General features: G+C 39.7%; 1 protein-coding gene across 6 annotated transcripts in view; it reads right to left on the bottom strand.

Moving 5' to 3' along the window:
• Nucleotides 1-16601, bottom strand: part of MSRB3 (methionine sulfoxide reductase B3) — a 124363-nt gene that overhangs the window by 69102 nt on the left and 38660 nt on the right. For 3 of the 6 annotated variants that reach the window (XM_061639817.1, XM_061639818.1, XM_061639819.1), the window contains one exon: nt 14978-15121. The exons of 1 other annotated variant lie outside the window; for it this stretch is intronic. In XM_061639817.1, coding sequence (XP_061495801.1) covers nt 14978-15089 — 112 coding nt within the window. In that variant the 5' untranslated portion in view covers nt 15090-15121. Of the gene's footprint in view, nt 1-12563; nt 12691-14977; nt 15122-16601 lie in introns of those variants that run through there. 2 more of the 6 variants (XM_061639821.1, XM_061639820.1) reach the window with 2 other exon arrangements.

Consider the following 16601-nt stretch of genomic DNA (forward strand, 5'->3'; position numbering starts at 1 on the left):
CCCTATGAATAGGGTTTTGATGGTAAACGGTATTCAGTGGTGGTTTTACCATTGCCTTCCTCTGAGGCTGAGAGGCAGTGACTGGCCCAAGGTCACCTAGTGAGCTTGGTGGCTGTGTGGGGATTCGAACCCTGGTCTACAAGGTCATAGTCCAACACTGACCTGGGGGAGGGAGGGGAGGAGATTGGTGGGTACTGGGCAGAGGGGAAGCCCTTTTCCTTTCCAAAAGGAAAACATTGTGAACAGTATCATTGCTTCTCAGGGTTTCCCCCACTTTTTTATTCTACAGCAGGCACATGTAGCCTCCCACCCAAATTTAAAACAAAGCTGTCCCTGGCCACATCCCCACCTTTATTTCACTTTAGACAGTCATGGCTTCTCCCAAAGAATCCTGGGAAGTGTAGTTAGTGAAAGGCGCTGAGAGTTGCAAAGAGACGCCCTGTTCCCCTCACAGACCTTCAATCAGAGTGGCTGACTGTTAAACCGCTCTGGCCACTGGACCTCTGTCAGGAGAATAGCAGTCTCCTCTCAGTACCCTTCACAAACTACACTTCCCAGGATTCTCTGAGGGAAGCCATGACTGTCTCATGTGAAATCAAAGTCTTGTGTGGATGTTGCCCACTGATTAGGCAAGCCCAGCAGTTGTGAGTCTGGCTTTTAGAACATTGACAGTTGGTTCTTACTGAGCATACCAAACATTATCATTCATTCAATGCAAAATTTCTTAATTAAAAATCAGCCAGGCGTTTTTTTTTTAACTTTTAAACTGCAGAAGATGGTGAGAGTATGGGGCAAGGTCAGTAACAGGGTTACAGGTCCTCTGTGAACATGGCTGATTTTAATGAATTTCAAAAGATTATGAGAACTCTCAGAGAAAAAAGTCCAAAAGAGGTCCAGGTTTTTTCTCTCTCTCTTTAGACTTTGAACTCTCTATTCTCCTGACTGTTTTGTTTATCACCATGAAAATTGAGAGGGTTGTTAAGCAAGCATTTCTGAGTTCAGGATAAGTTTTGTAAGGTTTTGTTTTGAAATGAGCTTATGAGAAGCATCAGAAGGGCATGGGGGTATTTTCAATTTAACATTGCGGAATGTGAAAAATCCACACTGGCTATAGTATACAGCCACTCTCGTGGCTGTATAATAACAGTTCTAGTGTTGTCTACACTCTGGGTTTTAAGAAAGTCTTAAAATATGATAAAAAATAAAACTGAATTTAGATATGTAGTGTAAACATGCTGAATACTATTAAGAGATGAAAAGTAATTTCAGAATGTTTTTGGATTCTTTCTCACAATTAAACTCACTCAAAAACATGAGAAATATTTTTTCTTCAGCTAGAGCTAGACTAGGGTTACCAGGTGTCCTGTTTTCGGCCAGATACTTTGCCTTTTGGGGGTCCTCTCTGGGTCTCCGGGTGACTCACCTTAATCTCTAGACTCTCAGCTTCTTTTTTAAAAAAAATTAAGTTTCTAGGTGGTCTGGTTCCCAAGATATATACACAGAAACGTCAGCAGCTCCCCACGACAGTAAAATCTGTTTAACAGATCTGCTATAGCAGCTCGTAACTCTAACCCTACTCTTTTAGGATTGTAGCCAATAAGTGAAGCCAGGGTGGTGATTTGTTGACATCCAGGCTGTGCCTAAACCTCATTGCAATGACAGAAAGTGGTGTTTTTTTCCCATTTATCTGAAAATCTCATAAATTGGGTAAGTATATAGCTTTCAGGGTTTTTTTCTCTTGGGTGCAAGAGTCAAACCCTGGGCTGTTGAAGAGGGCAGTGCTTTGAAACCATCCCAATATAAAAGCTTTAATCCAATACTTGCTTTTCTGGGAGTAAAGCAATGCTAATCCCACATACCTGGAGTAAACCCCATTGAATTCAATAGGATTTACATTTGAGTCAACATGGTTAGGATTGTGCTGTAAATTAATGGGACTTTTGAGTGAATGTAGCAAAGAATTGTGTTTGTGTTGTAAATTTTTCTCTCCCCTTCCAATTCTATTTTTAAAGCAATTAGGCAGGGCTTACTTAGGTATCACAGTTTTTTATTACATAGGAAACTAATACGATTTTTTAAAAAATGTTCTGCAATGACCAACTGGTTTGACACTATTATATGGGGTGTATGTATTTTTTTTACATCTGGGGTGTGTGTGTGTGTGTGTGTGTCTGTGTGTGTCTTTCCAACAACCCTGTGAGGTAGGGTTGGTGATTGGAAACCAAGGCAGCCCACAGTAAGAAATAAATCCCTTTAAAATCCAATAACCATAAAACAAGTATAAACAGTAGCAAAACGCCTTAAAGTGGCATGATTCTGAATTTTGGGTTGGGTGAATGTAGTTTAGTTATTTATTATTTATTTATTATTTGATTTATATCCTGCCCTTCCTCTCAATAGGAGCCCAGGGCAGCAAACAAAAGCACTAAAAACACTTTAAAACATCATAAAAAGACTTTAAAATATATTAAAACAAAATTTATTTAAAAACTTTTCTAAAAAAGCTTTAAAAAACATATTTTTTAAAAAGAAAAGGTTTAAAAACATCTTCAAAAGCAATTCCAACACAGACACAGACTAGGATAAGGTCTCAACTTAAAAGGCTTGTTAAAAGAACAAGTTCCTTATCACTTGAGGTTGCAGTTCTCTGGACATTTCCCTGGTTGAGTAAGCCCCATTAAATACATTGGGACTTGCTTCTGAGTAAACAAACATAGGATTGCACTATAAATATCTTTAGAGGTCATGTAAATAATAAACATATTTGATAGTTATGCTTATATAAATATTTCTTCATACTGTGTCCCAATAAGTATTTGATTTTACACTATGGTTGTAGATTATTTTTTCCTCTACATTTTAAGTGTGCCCTTCTTCCTTGGGGTGGTCATGGTTCTCCGTTGTTTTCATCCTGAGGGGCAGATAGGCTGAGAGATGGTGAGTGGCCCATGGTCACCCACTACACTTTATTGCTCATTTCCATTTTGAAAAATTAATTAAAACCATTTACGTGCAGGCAAAGTTTATTAAGTAGATCCACACAATACATTTAAAGCATAGGGCGGTTTAAAAATCTAATAAAATAAATAAATAAAAAATATCCAACTCGCATTTAAAGCTCATGACTTTCCTTAAAGAATCCTGGGAAGTGTAGTTTCCCCCTCACAGTTATAGTTCCCACCACCCTTAAACTATAGTTCCCATGATTCTGTGGTGGAATTCATGTACTTCAGATGGGTGTTGAATGTGCTTTAAAATGAATGGTGTGGATCTGCCCTAGGTATGATGTGCATTCAAGAGTGGATTGAAAAGAACAATTTTAAAAGATACTTTTTTAAAACAGAGAAAGGTTGTAGCTCATTGGTAGGGCGTATGCTTTGCATGCAAAGGTCCAGAATTCAATTTCTGGAAAAGACTATTGCCTGGAATCCTGGACAGCCAATGCTAGACCATGTCATCAGTACTGACCTACATGGTACCAAATGGCCTTAGTCAGTATAAGGCAGATTCCTTTGTTCCTAAAAGTGGGAAGAGACTCAGTGGCCACAGTGACTCCAAAATGTATTATGTATCTTATTTACAACATTTATATACGGCTTTATTGTAAAAAATCACAAAGCAGTTTACAGAAAGAATTAAAGCAATAAAATTATTGGCAAAAACAGTTAAAAACAGTCAAAATAATAAAACCAACAATGAGTTAAAAACAGATTTAAAAACACAATAGCTTCCACATGCCTGGAAAGGCTTGCCTCAAGAAAACTGATTTTAGCAGGTGCTGAAAAGAGGCGTCTGCCTAATGTCAATAGGCAAGGAGTTCCAAAGCGAAGGTGCTGCCACTTTACAGGACTGATTTCTTACAAGAGCAGAACAAGTGCCATGTGGCACCCATAACATGGAAAGCACAGCTTGACCTTGACCTGGTAGCAAATCAGCAACCAATGTAGATTTCAGAGCACAGGTATTATGTGCTGATAGGATCTCACTCATGCCAGCAATGGTTGCATGGTGTCAGGCCCAGGATGTGACTCAGGAACCAGACCAACGATTGTAGTTAATTCGTGTTTTATTAGGGTAATGTCCAAACAAAGACTGCGTTTTCTCATGAAGCAATACAGGGATACAGGTCCTGCGGCATTGGGAGAAAGTTGACAGAGCAAGGGACTTCTTCCCGCCTGTTCTTTAAGAAGGGGCCAAACGGGCGCGCAATCTTTCGCTCCTCCTTAACTGCCCCTCAGGTACTGCCCGCCTTCCCCCCCTTCTCTCCTGTCTTTTCAGCTGTCTGCGTGTGCACGGTGAGGGGGGAAGCATCACCCCCTCCTCTTCTGAAGTTTCCGATTCCAGGATGGGGGATAGGGGAGGGGCTGATGGTAAACTGCCTCCCCGCTTTTCGGCTGTGAGCAGCCCTCCCTCTTCCCCCTCTTGCTCTGAGCCTGAAAGAGGGGGAGGCGTGAGAATGTCCAGGGAGGGCTCAGGCTCCCCGTTGCTAAGCGACCTTATCACTGGCAGTTCCTCTGTTTCGTCTTCGCTCCAAAGGGGGGAAGTTCCTCCCCCTTCCCTCTGCCATCCATCCGAATACTCTTCTCCCAACTCTCCGGGATCCAGCTCCCCGGGATTGGGACCCCAGCTCTGCCTTCCGACACATGGCAGTTTGTTTCTTGTCCAATAGTGGTAAAGAGAATTCACATATTTGGAAGCTGCAATTGTTGTTCTCAAGTTGCAGCCTGTGAAGGCAGACCAAACCATCTGTCAAATATTATTCACTGGAATTGGGTTGGCTGTCAAAGTGAGTTTATAGCAGCCCACAGGGTAGACAGAAAGGATAAAAAATCTTCTTACTCTTACTCATTTCTCAGACTTCTTTCTGCAGTGAAGGGTTAAATCTGTAAAGAAGTGTTGAGCCCCAGCTCTCCCAGGAGGATCAGGGAGGAGAGTCGGTCGAGCTCCAGCTTCCCAAGATAGAGCAGGGGGAGGAATCACAGGTAGATGATGCTTTCAAGGACAATGGGGGAGGGGGTGTAGTTGACAGTCTGCCAGTTCCCATGGACAGTTCTCCCGCCAAAGCAGACCTCGCTCCACCTACAGATGCCCCAACAAAGATGTTGGGGGATGACTTGGTGCACGCATGCCAGCTCCACCACCCCCAGGACTCCCCGCCTGGCACTTCAAACGCTTCCCCGCCTCCTGAAGCCAAGCCAGCACCTATCGAGCCTGCATTGTCAGAGGAGCCGGCGGAGACTCGCTCCCCTTCGCTCCGCACGAGACGCCACAAGAAGCAGGTCAGCGAGAAGGTGGGACTTCACAGGAGTCAGAGATTACAAGCGAAGACCTTTCCTACTTAAGGCGGCGCCCCCGTCTTGGTTGCTGAGTCAACCTTCTTCACACGCTGCAGAGTACGCCGAGGTAGCTTAGTTAGGGACTGTAGTGAGTTAGCATAGCTATACTATGAAACGCACTGCCTTTGATGTAACCATTACTCTAATAAAACAGGAATTAATTCCAGTCTCACCTCTGTCCCGTGTCTCGCACTCTGGGCAGGACAAGAAGTTTGGAGCAGCCATATTAAAAGATAAGGGCAGGGCATTCCAGGTAGGGGGTCGCCAACCCTGCTTGGATATGGATATCTTTGCAGAGGATTCCTAGTCAAGCTTTACCAACAGAGAATCCAAACTATATCTACTCAGAAGTAAGTCCTGTTGAGTTCTATTGGGCTTAGTCCCTTAGCGTGTTTAGAATTGCAGCCTTCAGGGGCATCCATCTTTACTCCCAAATGATCCCATCTAACATGTCCACAACACTAGGCTCCTTTCTTCCTACAATGGCGTTCTGGTGACTGTCCTGGCCTGAGGAAACTTAAATCTCTTGCCGAAAGCAAGTAGGCTAAATTAAATGTTCCCTACCCAGGCTCCATCTTTTAGCTAAAGTTCATATGGAATTCTTATAATAAACTAATAAACTATATATTTTTAGAAATAATAGGTAATTATCTTAATAGGTAAACCAAAGCTGAAAATCGCTCTTTCTCTGCTTGATGCTGTTTTTTTGGGGGGTCCCTTCTTGGAATGTTCAGTATGCTGGGACAGCAAGGTCCAGAAGTTAAGATAAAGGGAGTAAGACCTTGGTACAGCAGTCTCAATGTCTCCAAAGGGTCAGGAAAGATCAGCTTTGGAATGTATTAGGTCATAGAAGTGATGGGCTGGTATTACAATTTCTGACTATAATCTGGTTGGCTAGATTTTAATGTAAGCAGCATAATGTCTAGGTAATACTTATGTGTAACTTTTGGATTAGAAGATGCTAATTTCTTTGTCTTGGAGCGTATAAAAATGTAGACATCACTGCCATGTAGGAGAGCTCCATCGAACATCATGGGAAACTGACTTCCTGTACATTTCCTTACTAAATAAAGGCCTACCTTTTTGCTACAAGCCTGTGTCCTCAATTTCTTCAGGACCCCCGTTCCAGCAGACCCCTAAATTCCCTGTCAAGATATCTATCTTAATTTCCAATCAGAGAATTTTTTTAATTGTATGCTCCAAGCAACTATTGATGCTTAATGACATCACTAGGGCCCGCCCTGTGACATCACTAGGGTCTGCCCCGTGCTACACACACGCATTGCTGCCATCAACAAAGATGGCAGCAGAGGCTTCAGCCCCTTAGGGAAACCTCGACTGCCATCTTGATTGATGGCAAACCTGCGCGCGCCACAAAAAACAACAAAAAGGTAGGTGAAGCGTGTGGCTAGCGAGGGGATGACGGGCGGCATGGAAGCTTCTGTCTTGTGGTATGCGGATGCTTAAGTTCCACAGATCGCAGAAGGACAGGCTGGTACCCAAGGGCCCCGGCATGCCTGGGGCCGGCCCTGCTCAGTGCCCCTATTCTTTCTCTTATCTTCATTGCACACCACAACATTATCAAAGAGAAAGACATTGTCACCCCCTTATTCTGTGATTGAGCTGCTGGGGCTTGCATGTAGACCTGCTTTCTGCTTTCCAATACTCTTCTGGACCACAAAATTAATTGACACGTGTCTGGAGGCCACCTTCATCAGGAGGTGAAACTGGGAGGGGGACTGCATCTATGGGGGTTTCAGTGCTGATGGGAAACACATGCCTGCCCACACTTCTCAAGGAAACCCTGAAAGGGGAAAGTTCTGTGACAGTATTGGAAACATGTGCATCCATCTGATCCCAAAGGCAGGTAAAGTGAAAGACTTGGTCAATATAGTGGAACCTACTTAGTACTCCTAGGGAGTGGGATTCCAGAAAAAACAAGACTTTAATTCTGTGCTCATGTACTTGGAAGTAATTCATATTGTACCCACTATGCCTTACTTGAAATATGCTTCTGCAAATTTAAATTGTTTAAAATTTTCATTGGTTTAGAAATAATTTTCTTCTTCAAAAGGCCTGCTCCTCTTCGATTTTATGTTTTTTAAAGTGGCCACACTATTGTCTTTGCACATGGCTAAAACAGGAATGAAGCATACATTCAGCAATCATCTAGTATATGAGCAAATTTTCTGCTCCTTAATATATTTAATTACCTAACAGGTATTTCTCTCTTTTGGACATTGATCACTTAACAGAGTGAAGATGGGTTTGTTTGGCAAGCCAAAAAGGCCACAAATACCTTTTTAAATAACCAGATTGGTGCATAGAGAGGTTTTTAAAAATAAATAGCCTCTGAAATATTAGCTTTTACTATGTACTACTGAAGTTAAACTAGAAATATATATATTTAAAATTATATTAACAGGCCATACAGGTGTTCTAAGAATATCAAATCTACTCTTAGATTGGTCTGAGAAACTAATTTTTTCAAAATGAGTTTCTAATTACTGAAGGAGTAATGCTTGCTTAGAAATGAACAGTCTTGACAAAAGTTTGTTAGCAACAGACATATATACTCATAAAGAAAGCAGTTGTGTTCTCAAAGTGGAATGACCAGAGTTATCCATCTGTATGTCATTTAGTACAAGGAAAGAAACGGCAGGTTTAAATTACATGGTATTGGATTGCAATTTCCTAACATTTGATGATTTTCTGCTTTTTTACCTTCAGTCATTACTGAGAAGTGTTCATAAAAAGTAGCTTAAAAAACCGACGCTTTCAAATAATTTAAGCAAAGATGTTTCTTTTTTTCCTCCCCTTTATTCCATTTCTATCTTTTTATTAAAAAACATTACACACTGCTAGTCACTACTATCCCTGATAGGCTTTTGCAGATAGACATAATAAAATCTAAAAATATTTGACTTTAAGTAAATAGTATAGACACTGAAATTGTAGCTATTAAATGTAAGGTATTGGGAAAAAATATTCACAGGTTAGAAAATATTTTTTATCAGTTTTCTACTGTGAGCTCTGTCACAAACTGCTGCAGAGATCTCATTTTAATGAGAGGTTTTGAAAGGCTACTTTTCTACCCCCCTTGTCGGTTTAAATCTTATTTGGGAGGAGGATAAAGACTTTATTCCAGATTTCGTTGTCTTAAAAGAATCACTAAAGGAATATTCGCCCAATTTCAAAGGAATGTCCCATTTCATCAGCAACAAATTATTTGGTTTTCATGCACCTGAACGTCACTGTACAAATTAGCAAGATTTTTCTATATCCTGACTTCTTAACCTTAAATACAGTTTCCAAACTGAGAGTGAAGTTTGTGCTTTATAACGTTCTGTTGATTATTTTAAGAAGTCAAGTGATGGAGGTTTATATTCACAGGTTCTGCTGTTTTGTTGCATATGTCTTTCAGACGTTTACCTAAAAGCAAAAGAAGAATCTACATTGGTAATGTATGCAACATTGTATCAAACTGTTTGGGCACCAGTGTTAAAAACCCACAGGCCATCATTGTCATCATCAAATGTACTACCTACCCTTCACCAGAAGGTCCCAGAATACGTCACAACAATATAAAATATATATTAAAAATAGTTTAAAACAAGTTAAAGACATGGCAATGTTGCCTTACTATATAATCTTTTAATTCTAGAAATTATACAGTAATTATATATATAGTACATGACCATCCACTGCAACCTAAATATCTGGGCTTAACGAAAAATCCAGGAGTACGCTAAGACTGCAAAGCTAAGTGATCAGAGGATGTGTACTGCTAACACCCCCGCAATGATGTGAATGCCAATATGCTCCATGTTGCCAGGCTAGTCAATCAGTACTACTTCTGTAATGTCTAGATTTAATTGCAGTTGATGCACCACATCCAGCCTCCAATCATGGTCAGACACCAGAAGACAATCAATCATGGTCATAAGCAGAGACATAGTGCTCTTTCCTGACCAAAAGTTAGATTGGTACAGTTCTAGAAAATTAACGTTAACCATATATTCCTGGACCTGGGCTATGGGTCACTCAAAGACTATCTGCAAGAAGGAAAAATTAGAAGGAGGTGTCAGGTTGCCATGAAATTAACATCCAGCTTAGGTTTTTAGATTTACAGATTTGAGACTGTACAACATTCTATCCTCTCTGAATGAGGCATCATCAATGACTTCAGACAGTAAAAGGCCCTGCATCTCCCAACTGGATCTTCTTATTCTTATCCTGTGTTAGCTAATTTGGATTTTTTTTTTTAATAGGAAAAAGTGGCTAAAATTCTTTTAAAAATGTAAAACAACTTTAAGTAACTAAGTCAGGCACAAGTTCCTACTGGGATGGGTATCAAATAATAGGCATGCTGTTTGAATAGGTACTGATCCTACCTCAGTGCCTTTGTCAACCCTGCTTACCTTGCTGTAATCAATAAACTGGTGGCTTGTTTTAACCCACATATATGTTTGGCTTGTCATTGTTCCTGACCCTTGGGGAACAGCACAATACGCATGCCCCACAAACACAGCTATCTAACAGTGCACTGTTGTCCATGCAATAGTAACCTTCAGGCTGGATTACTATAATGCACTCTGTATGGGGCTGCCCTTGAAGTTGGTCCAGAAGCTGCAGCTGTTGCAAAATGCAGCAGCACAACTGCTCACCGGGGCAGAATATCACTATGTACGCATTTGATCACTGCGCTCTGAAGAGGCGCTCCTGCAGATACCACCTTATCAGGAGGTCCATTCCATACAACATAGGAAGCGGACCTTTAATGTTATAGCACCTACGCTTTAGAATTCACTCCCTTTAATAGGTGCCCTCTCTGTTGTCTCTTCAGCACCTACTGAAGACCTTCCTCTTTCAACAAGCCTTTTAGGCAGAGACATTATCCTAGTCTGCTTGTCTGTTGAAATTTTTTAAAAGAAGTTTTGTTTAAAGATGTTTTCAGTGTTTTATCACGTTTGCCATCCTGGGCTCCTTCTGGGAGGTGGGATATAAATTTAAATAACAACTTCTTAGCAAAAAAAATGAAATTGATCTAAGATTAAACCTTCAACATTTTGAACTCTGATGTGTTTAAAACTGTGGCACCCAAGTTGAGGCAAACAGGAACACTATACATCTAACTAGAAGACATTTTTAACTGTTGGTGGAAGGATTTTTTTTGTGAATTCAAGATTTGAACATTTTTATATCCCCCTTTTGGATAGGTGTTATACTTAAAACACATTTAATATTCTACTAATCAGGATGGTTTTTTATTTTCCCATTTTATTAAAGGAGGCTCAACAAGGATTTTACAACTTTATATATCTGAATGTAAAAAAAGTTCATTTTCACATTAAAACTGCCTAATTATTGTCAACTAAAATAAAACTAAAATGCAACATTAAATACACACAAAAATAATTAACATGATATGCCCAATACCTGTAATGATTTCCACTGTGAACTTAGAAAATGTTTTATAAATGACATTTAAATATTCTAATAATTAAACACTGCACAGTATCTTATCTAAAACTTTATTGGGAAAACATAATACTTTAGTATTAAGGAGCACCCATGTCTTTCAGAACATTTTAACAATTAATTTAATTAAAATTACATATGCAATTCTATTTTTCTAGACTTATAAGAGCAGGAAGAAAAAGCTTTCTATTGCATGCAAAAAGTGATGCAAGCAACATAAAGTGTAAAAGGAAATAAAAAGAACATATCTCAGAGGTGAACGAGCTAATATAATGCAAACTCACAACAAGCAAAGTGAGCTTTCCCCCTATATAAATGTGGTGCTCTGCTACAGAAAATAAGTGTCAAGATTCAGTAAAAATACAGTCTGCATTTGATATTTCCTGGAGAGGTGAAATTCAAATGAAGGAAGATTTGATTTGATCTAAATTTACCTAAAATTCTAATAATTAAAATTCATCCATAAATTCCTACCAAAAAATAGGGACACAAGACTGTAATGAGTCTACAAAGTATAGCTGGAAATTATTTTAAAGGGACTATATAGGTGTCATTTAGAACACTATTGATTTAAAGAATAAATTTGCTTTTCAAAACAAGACTGTGTAAGTACTTAGCTAAATTATCAGTTTCTTTGTATGCAACAGATTTCTAGTTTGGTAGGTTAGAATTGTATTTAGCAGATGCAAAAGAATACTTAATTAGTGCCATCTACTGGAAATTGGGAGTATTTTAGACCAAAATCTCTACAGACCATGTATCAATTTAAAATAAATTCATTTCTAAATAAAACCTTTTCTGTTTAATAAACCCTAGATTAAATTAAAATTAAAGAAACATTAAAATGCACTTATAAATAACCCTAATAGTTCCTCCAGAAAGAAATGTAGGTGCACAGATAGCATATGAACACTTTCATAACTATCTTCAAATGTACATATATTGTTAAACTGGAGGAAAAGGCCAGTTTCAATTTTTTAATACAGAATAGTGACTTCTTATGGTATACCATATTTATTCATTCCATTCTCTCTCATTAATGGACACTTGTAACTCCTGTTTCAGCCATGAACGAAAAGGGCTTCTAGACTCGAAAGTAGATGCTAGTGTCTTTTTGCCTAGTTTCACCTATTTTTGACAACTTGCACTTATCTTTTAGGAACAGTGGGCAAGGGCTTTTTTTGCCCTCATACCGTTTGTGGGTTGTGCAGAGACATATGACCCGCCACTGTATGAAACAGGATGGTGGACTAGAAAGACCTGATCCAACAGGGCTCTATGTTCCTCCTCTGCTCTGGAGGGTCCTCCAACCTCCACCCCACCCCCAGAATAGATACTGGACAGAGATGGAGGGCTGCAATGCGGAGGGGGGAAATCACAGAAAATTATCTTCGTCCCCATTGACGGATGTCCTTTTAAAATATTGCTTAACTATTGCTAGGGGAATATTTAAGGCAACTATTATTTACAGGATTACACTGGTGTTTTGTTCTTTGTTTCTTTGTAAATTGAAAGATATTGCCAAGTCTAAAGAAATTGCATCATGATATGGGGCTCCAAGAAGCTAAATAACTTTCTCAAATGTTTTTAAACAGAGTTATGAAGCATGGTATATATTTAAACAAATACTTTGAGCTTCAAACATTTTAGATAAAGCAAAGCGTGTGAATTTACTGTAGCAGAGACACCCAGTTCACTAAGAGGGGCCTCCATATGCATGACCACAACAAGTAGCACCCATTCAACCTGAGGGAAGCCCACAGGCTCGCAGGGCCACTGGCTGGCTCTTTGTCACCAAATGCAGTAGGTTGAATGCAGACATCACTGTAATATCCTCACCAACACAACCAGAGGCAAACAACAGGGGCAAGAGCTGAGTAAAGGAAAAAAAGATGAAAATAAAATTAAAACATCAAAAATGTTAGATACGTTCACAGCAAAACTGATGGTTATGATTTTTTAATGAAAGGAAAATACAAGACTAATATCCCAAATACACATTTATAAATGATTTTATCTCATTTCTTGCTGTCAGCCTTATGTTTGATTACAATAGCACAACATAATTTATAACACAGTAAGCAAACACTGACTATACCAGGCAATGAAGCACCCTGCTAAAAACAAGACAACAAAAATGCCAATTCAAAGATGACTGGAAATGATCACATGAAAAATTAATAAAGTAAAACACAGGACTTGCCTTTTTTCATTTATTATAATAAAAGATTGCATGGATGTTCCAGATCCTTTCAAAATAACAGGGCATGTAGTGTTACACAAATAACAGGCACCTTAAAACTGTTGAATACTTAAACAACATCCCTGTCTTCATATGCATTTGGCATAATCCTATGTACACTGCACTGAGGCCCTTAGTCAAAGAGTGAGAGAGATGCAAAGAGAAAAGTGATCTGAGGAGACGGGAAAGTTAACGCAGTAGACAAAATGCAGCTGCCCTATGAAGTAATAACTCAGACTCTTTTCATAAGTTTCTGCAATGCAGCCTAAAGAGATTAAAATCCATCAGAAACTTCTAGTTGTTAAAGCACAATAAAACATATGTTGTGCAAGACTATGTTCATTTTCTTCTCCTATTCCCATTCATTTTAATATCCAGACGTTTCCAATAGATTGGACAGTTGATAGCAAACATTTTATTAGGTTCACTAATTTTTTATCCTGACAGCTTCATCCACCACTGGTTACACAATGTGAAGTTAAACCAGAGTGGCAAGAAGCAGTAGAAAGAGCTACCAGAACCGGGACAATTTCTTATTTGGAAAGTGTCATCTATGCCTTGCTAATTTCCTGGTGTGTCATCTGGCCAAACAGGATCAAACAGAACTGACACATTCCCCATTTGGCTTATGGGCATCATGGGTATACCGAATCAGTGTGTGCTAACAATTCTGCCTGTAAGCATCAACAAAATAGGAGGAAGGCCCCAGTGGGCAATAGTGAAGTCTTCTTTGCTCATATTTAACTTCTGAAAAACATGAGATAGGATAGTTCTCAAAGTTAGGCAAGCGGAGGCACCTTGTGAAAGCAGAACTACTCTCATGCAAAGCACCTCTGCCCAATTATCAGTGATTCTCCTTTCCCCCTTCTCCAGCCCCTGACTCCATGCCACAGTCTACACTTCAAGGATGCTTTTCAGGGAGCACAAGGTTGGGATGAGAAAATGGGAAAGATTTGTTGCATTGAGTGGCCCTCTGCTCATGCAACCGTTGTATCCAATCCTTCGTATTTAAATTGTGTGAGCATGCACGCATTAGTTATGCAGAGTAAAGACACTCAACGGTATATAGGCTAGCTAGTTACACATCATCAAACAAGTGGATAAAAGAACATACATGTCTGCAAAAAAGTTTCTATGCTAATTTATATGTATAAATACAAAGTTAGAAACAATTACTAACTTAAATGGAATAAATCTCATTATAGCAGGAAAGACTGTGACCAGGTGACCTCCCTGTGATGACTGCTCAGTCTGCTCTCTGGTGCTAACTGTTGATGGACAGCTTAAAAGCCCCTTTCTTGGCTCTTCTTACGGTCTTTCATCCTTAAAATTGGACTTGGATTAGAGACCACTTCAAACACAGGACTGGCCTCTAAAGTCTGGCACACAGCGACCCTAAATGTACACAAATATTATGATTGTTTCCGTTTACTACATCTCAAGCACAGGGGAAGTTGCACATTGCCTCTTCTAGTCCTCTGAAGAACACCACATAAAAATTATCAATACATGTTTTACTGAATCAGTCAGAAGTATGTTCAACGAAACAACTGCTTGAATTAACATGGCTGAACTCTGACTTCAAGCTACAGAACCCACACATTTGGGAGTTCTAAAGGTGGAGGTTGGTTGGAAGAGAGAGAACGTAAGAATCACAACGAATATCCTCAGAGAACCAATAAACATACATTAGCATGTCATTTTTGCAAGTGACTGCAGAACTGCTTTTTTGTTTCCTTTTAAAAAAAATACCCAACCAACCCAACATTGGAGACTACTGATTAATAAAACTCTGTAGCAGACTACTGATTAATAAAAGATCAAAGGTCTATGCAATCAAAATACACAAATAAAAACGTAATTCCCCCCTGCAGCCTTCACCATAAGGAATAACAGTGTACAATGAAAACGTAATTACCTAGCAAAGCTGCAGTCTTATTGTGCTCCCGCAGCTGATCATAAAACGTCTTCCTATTCTTTTTCATCAATTGTAGTACCAAGCAGCCTGTGCGACTACCAATCGCAGCCATCTGGCTTGTGTCAAAGTCTGTGAGTCAAGCAGCTACAGTGCAACAGGAAGAAAGGCAGTGATGTCATTCTTCAGGTCAGGCAAAGAACAAAGATGTATTCTACTATTAAAAGGCTGGGTGCCCCAGTCTAGCATGCTTTTGCTTAGTGATTTATGGTTAATACTATTCTTTCCACTAGATAAGTAGCAGGGCACCACCTAGTGGTTAGCACGGCAAAAGGTGTAAGCAAAAGAAATAAATTGCGTTGCTAAGCTAGATAATAAACTTTTTAAAGTTAAAAAGATTCATACCAATAAAAAAAGTGTTGGTTGGATAGCCCTCAAGAAACAACTAAATGCTCTAGACTAATTAAGTCAATCTGTTTTTTGTAATGTTACATGTAGTGAACATAAGCTAGTGGGATTTGCCTGGAAATTTAGGAGTATTGCCTCATCTCAGAGATCTGGCCTTGCTATCATCCATCTAATAAGAGGTTAAAGGGGAAAGGTCCACAGATGCTTAGAAAAAAGTGTATGTAAACTTCTCACAATACATCCATTCCCTTTTCATTTATTTTTATCAATTCTGTACCATCCTTCAATTAAACATAAAGTACCTTTAATTTTTTTTGCTTTGCTACAGGGGTGAGACTGTGCTGGGGCCATCAAGGGGCAAGCTTTTCCACCTGCTTTGCCCCCTCACCCCTTCTCTTAGTGACTTTTTTCTGGGGACTGTCCTTTATTATGAAGGTGAGTGCTTTTGGTTTGTAGCTGTTGTTGCTTTTGTTGGCTTGAATTTTGGTAAATTGTGTTTTTATTTGTATTGTGTTTTTCTATTTGTGTGTAAGCCGCCTTGGGGGCCTTTTTGGCCAAAAGGCAGCCTAGAAATAAACCATAATGTAACACATTGACTGGCATCCTATATAGCAAGAGAAGGGACAATTAGTGGCAGCAACAAAAGGATTTAGTCATATTTTGATGACTGCAGGAGGATGAAATTATTTTGAATAATTCCTTTAAAAAAAACCAGGGAGCTGCCGCCTCTACTCACTTCACTTGCCAACCCAACCTACTGTCACCAAAACTCCCCCCATGGCTTGCCACAGTACTCCCGCTCACAGGTCACCAGAGCCCACTTCCTTTCCTTCCCCATATGGGTTGCCAGAATCCACCCCCTTCCCTCTACCCCACTGGTCGCCAGAGTCCACCCTCTTCTCCTCCCATGGGTCACCAGATCGCTCCCCTTTCTCCCTTCCCCACGGGTTGCCAGAGCCCACACTTTTATGTTAAAATGTTGCATGTGCTTGCATTATGCTATTTATGGTAAGTGGGTTTTATTAGAATGATTAAAGTAAGTGGTGAGTGTTGGAAGGGGGAAATGAGTGAGATAGAATGTTGGTGCAGGTTAGTTTGTGATTGGCTGAGTGAATGGGGGTTGAGAATTTTGTATTTGAGTGTTTGGCAGTTGAAAGGCAGATAGGTATAAGTAAGGCCCCGCTTCTTGGTGCCCCGCTTTTCGGCGTTCTGCTGATAC

This window comes from Rhineura floridana, chromosome 8 (assembly GCF_030035675.1).
Source record: "Rhineura floridana isolate rRhiFlo1 chromosome 8, rRhiFlo1.hap2, whole genome shotgun sequence".
Taxonomy (NCBI): Eukaryota; Metazoa; Chordata; class Lepidosauria; order Squamata; family Rhineuridae; genus Rhineura; species Rhineura floridana.